General features: G+C 49.4%; 1 protein-coding gene across 1 annotated transcript; it reads left to right on the forward strand.

Annotated features, from left to right (window-relative positions):
• Positions 1–250: 250 nt before the first annotated feature.
• On the forward strand, positions 251–1,189 carry LOC104347280 (olfactory receptor 5J3). The gene has a single exon (XM_009952261.2). The coding sequence runs from the start codon at positions 251–253 to the stop codon at positions 1,187–1,189; it is 939 nt and encodes a 312-aa protein (XP_009950563.1).
• The last annotated feature ends 3,989 nt before the right edge of the window (positions 1,190–5,178 follow it).

Genomic DNA, 5,178 nt, shown 5'->3' on the forward strand with positions numbered 1-5,178 from the left:
AGCCGGGATGCTCTCCCTTCAGAAGGCACCACCTCTTTCCTTGGGCTGTAAAGGGGGACGAGCTCAGAACAGTTGGCTACGGCGCAGTCCGTCCCACTCTAGCTCCCCCAAAATGAAAGGTCGGGGCGCCCTGGCTGCACAGGGTATAAATTTTCAAGTTATCCTATTTCAGTTCAAATAAATAAAGGCATGGTTTCCACCGTCCTGTATTTTCAGGCTCTCTCCTTCCTCGCTAGACACGAAGCCCTGAATGGCAGAGCAGAACCGCACCCCGGTGGCAGAGTTCATTCTCGAGGGCCTGAGCGACCAAGCGGAGATGAAGGCAGCCCTCTTTGTGCTGTTGCTGCTCATCTACGCTGTCACCCTTCTGGGCAACGTGGGGATAATCGTAGTCATCCGAGGCGACCCACGGCTCCACACATCCATGTACTTCTTCCTCGGCAGCCTCTCCATCATTGACATCTGCTTCTCCTCTGTGATTGCCCCCAGGACCTTGGCAAACTTCCTATTGGAGAGGAAGACCATTTCCTTCGTTGGCTGCATGGTCCAAGCCTTCTTTTATATCATCTTCGTGACGACAGAGTGTTTCCTGCTGGCTGTCATGGCGTACGACCGGTACGTGGCCATCTGTAACCCCCTGCACTATTCCTCTGTTATGACTCGGAGGTTATGCATGGGGCTGGTGACGGGGTGCTACATCGGGGGTGTCCTGAACTCCATCGTACAGATGACCTTCATCGTCAAGCTGCCCTTCTGCAGCTCCAATGTCATCAACCACTTTTTCTGCGACGTTCCTCCCCTCCTGGCTCTGTCCTGTGCCAGCACCTACATCAACGAAATGATCCTCCTCTCCTTGGCCGGCGTCATTGAGCTCAGCACCATCTCCACCATTCTGGTCTCCTACATCTTCATCTCCTTCGCCATCCTGAGGATCCGTTCAGCCCAAGGCAGGCAAAAAGCCTTCTCCACCTGCGCGTCCCACCTGGCGGCAGTGACCATGTTGTACGGGACGACGATCTTCATGTACTTACGCCGCAGCTCCAGTTACTCCTTGAACACTGACAAAGTGGTCTCCGTCTTCTACACGGTGGTCATCCCGATGCTGAACCCCCTCATCTACAGCCTGAGGAACCAGGAGGTGAAGGACGCTCTGAAGAGAACAGCAGAAAGAATCACAGTCAGGCTCTGAACCCTCCTCCCTAAAACCTGATACAGGATTTCTCTCGGAGGCCTCCAGCTGTGGAGATATTCAGAAGTTGCCTGGACGAGGCCATGAGCAACCGGACGTGGCTGTGAAGTCAGCCCTGCTTTGAGCGGGACATAGACTAATTTTCGATCAGAAAGAACATTGGGGAGGTCTCTGGTCCTCTGAATGGCAAGTTATACACATGTATATGCATATGTGTGTGTATATATATATAAAAATACACTATTAAATGTGTATTATACTATGTATTTTTACACAATGCGATATATTCTTGTGATAAATGCCCCCCCCCCCCCACGTCACTGATTTTTCTTGTCACTCCCTAGCCTCGGTTTAGCTGGGGTCTCAGTGATTTACGGGCTGGGTTGGGGAGGCAGCTCCTGCGAAAAGCTCTTCCTAGGAAGGATGGAAGCACAAGATCTAAATGGATAAACGCTGAAGTTTTAGTGCAGTTTAGGGGGTAACGGGACATTGTGCATCAGGCAAGTGAATGAAATACAAATTCTGAAACAGGTCTGCCTTTGAAACCAGGCTGCCCAGTTGAATCGCAGGGTTAATTTGAGCTTTGTCACTTCTTCTTCAGCGACAATGCGCCTCTGTCCTTTCATTTCTCCCCCGCGATTTCTGCCTTTCAAAGCCTTGAAACAAAGCTCTGATTAGTTTTCTAATTCATGCCCACAGCGGTTTGTTAAAAACAAACCCAATAATACTGTCAGTAGGGTTTGCAGCCAGAGATTTGCCCTTTGGTGTGAGGCAGTGGGGAGAAGGAATTAAAAAGAAAAGAAAAAAAAAAAACCAACAGAAAAAAAAGACCCAAAACCTGAAAAAACCAACCCAACCCCACACCTTAAAAAAAAAACCCAAAAAATAAACCAAAAGACCCAACTTTTCTTTCTTTTGCAAGAAGCAGCTCCTGCCAGAAATTGCAGCTCCCCTTTCACCATCTCCTGGGCAGAAACCAGTGGTGGCTGTGGAAATGCAGTGCCACCAGGGGCAACAGTGGCCGCGGCGTTTTCCCTCCACCCAAAAAACCTTGTGTGTTTCTGCAGCAGCTCATCACTCCCAGGTACGGGGTGTCCCTGATCAAACCATCTTAACGAGCTCCTCTGGGAGGGGATTTGGAGGTGATCGTCTGGGACGGAGGAGGCTGGGCTGGGTCCTGGGCGAGGATTTTCCACCTGAGCTGAGCCGTGTTGTCACCAGTGGGAAAAACACCCTCAAAAAATAGCAAGTGGGACCCTGGTCAGCACCTGGAACGTATTTATTATTATTATTTTATTATTATTATTTTATTATTATTTTTTTTTTTCATACTAAAGTTCCCAGCCTGAAGCTGCCTCTTACTATTGCTGGCAAGGGATGAAACTGTACAAACACAGCTGTTCTTGAGATGCCCCTTTCCTTCTCAACAGTTGCATTTCTCTACTTCTGAATAAAATCTGCTCCGTTTATAGGCGAACAACTTCCTCGCCTCCCCTCTCTGTACCCGTTGTGCTCTCTTGTCACCCCCAAGAGATGCAAAATGGCCATAACCGTCCCTTTCCCTACCAAAAGGGAGTGCTGGAGGGGGGAGAAAAGTTAAACGGCTGGAAAAACACCGATCGGGATTTCTTAGACATCGTCACCATCTATTGGACATTGTTGGGAATATCAGCTCCTTTTTATTTCAGGAAAAAAACCCTTTTTTCTGATGTGCTAGTAAGCCCTGGGTAGCAAAGCGGCTTGTCCTTGTTTGGAAAACAGAAATAACGTGTCGGTAAACCCAGGCCATCGCGCTGCCTCTGCAGGTGGCTGATCCCGTTTAGATCCTTTCTTTTCTCCACGTCAGCTCCTGAGCCTGTCAAAACCGAACCGGCCCTGTCGGAATGTTGAAGAAGCTCCTGACCAAGTTCCCTTTGTGTTTAGAAATGTCGCTTTAAATTGCAATTTTATTTTTTTTTTTCTTTTCCCTAATGCAAATCTGGGGTGAGGCTTCAGGCTGTACGAAACCTGGATCATCAAATTCACATGGTCTTATGAATTATTTTTCTCTTAAATAGTCTGGGCTAACCACACACGAATTGAAATAATAATTCTTGGTAAATTATTACCTCCTGCATCCGTTGTTTCCTAAAGCTCCACAGACCGCGCTCAGAACGGGTCCCTACAGCACAGCCTTACTCCTGACAAAGCCACCCCAGATTTTACAATAAGAGCAAACGAAAACACACGGCGAGAGCTGAACTTTCGCCCCACGTCGGCGAAGGATTGAATTTGCTCTTGTTGACTTACGTCAGTCGCATCCACCGGTACCTAAATAACCCCAGGGGAGCAGCTGCCCTCAGCCCTCCCCGGTGCTGAATGAAAGGGATGAAGCTGCCCGCACAGTGCCCCGGTTCCCGGCTCAGCATGGTGGGTTCCTCCTGGTCACCTCCGTGGGGAAGGAATCCACCCTTCGCTAGGAAACACTGAGTGCTTGGTGGATAAAACCGGGGTCGTTCCCTGCGAGGGTTTTTTTTTTTTTAAGCAGGCAAAAAGGCGACTTTTGTGCTTCCCTGGAAGGCGCTGCAGGCGGCGCAGCCCCCGCTCGTCTTTGGCAGCAAAGTATAGGGCGAGTTTCTGCTTGAAAAATAAAGGCAGATACCTCAAAATGAAAAAGAAACCTTTTTTTGTTTGTTTGTTTTCATTCTAAACATCAGCATAAACCAAAACCAGGTTTTGGCTGGATTTCTCATCACGTGCAGTCTGCACTGAGGGCTGAATGCTTCCGAGAAGAGCCACTCCACGGGAAAAAAAAAAAAGGGAGGTTTTGGAATACAGATTTCGCATGCTACGCAGAGATATTGCAATAAATCACCTTTTGGGATCCTTCTAGGATGTATGAAAGTATTAAAGGCAACATTTTTGAGACGATGTTGTTCAAATAACACCTTCTAGTGTCACTAATGTTAAACCCCCATTGGCTACACCTTGACCACGGTGGTGGAGGATCTCGGGAGCCCTCTGGCTCAGCAGGGGCTGAGCCTCGCTTGGTCTGGCAGCTCCCTGGAGGTTAAAATGTTATTCCCTGCCTTCTTTTACCCCCAGCTCTGTGAAGGGCAAAGCTCTGGAAGCACGGTGAGACGTTGCATGGGAGAAGACACGGCGTACCTTTCCAGCCAGAGCCGGGAGCAGCTGTGAGTACAAAACGGCTTCGACTGGACCCGAGAGCGAAGCGGAAGAAATCCCCGCTGTGAAAATCCTTCTTCATCCCACGGCAGGATCCCCAGGACTTGGGGCAGATTGTTCCCACCCTGTTCTGCTTCAGGGTGGCAGAGACGGTCACCCTGAGAAACCAGAGGGATACTGGAGGCGGGAGCAGAGGGTGCTTTTGCTTCAAATTTTAAATGATCCTACTAACGAGGCTTTTCCGTGTTCACTAGATCATTTGGGCTATAAGACTCTTAAAACACAAGCTAGGAAAACAGTGTATTTTAGCTCTATAGATCTGGCACCTTCCCCTTGTTCCCACCCTGAGGTTTTGGGGATAACATCCCCCGTGAGAGCAAGCTAACAGCCACCCACCCAGGAGGACGCCCTGCAAGGCTTTGTTCGGCTCTGGGGTCTCGGCAGCAGCTGGTCTGTCTCCAGTCTATAACATCAGGCGTTAAATCTTGGAAACCAGTAACGACAGGCTGCTCGGTGAGACCTTGCTGAAAGGTCTTGCGCTGGCTTGCCCAAGACATGCAAGGTCTTACCGAGTTTGAGTAGGAAAGCAGCTGCCACAAATGAAGGTCCTTTCCCCGGGGGGACAAGGAGAAATATTCGGGGGTTTGCTGGCAGTTATTTAGCAGAGCGTGGACCAACCACCTGCCTGTCAGCGTGAATAATATCTAACCTGAGGCAGCAAGGCGTGGGTTTTAATTTAGTTTCTCTCCATTCCAGTCAGTGTCTTCAGGCCACAGGGAGATGCAGTTCCTGGCAGGCAGCTATCGCGCACGGCACAAGCCTTA

Source organism: Leptosomus discolor, chromosome 12 (genome assembly GCF_034619465.1).
Source record: "Leptosomus discolor isolate bLepDis1 chromosome 12, bLepDis1.hap2, whole genome shotgun sequence".
In the NCBI taxonomy this organism is placed as follows: Eukaryota; Metazoa; Chordata; class Aves; order Leptosomiformes; family Leptosomidae; genus Leptosomus; species Leptosomus discolor.

Coding starts and splice junctions, on each gene's coding strand:
- LOC104347280 (XM_009952261.2), top strand. CDS start 251: ATGGCAGAGCAGAACCGCACCCCGGTGGCAGAGTTCATTCTCGAGGGC.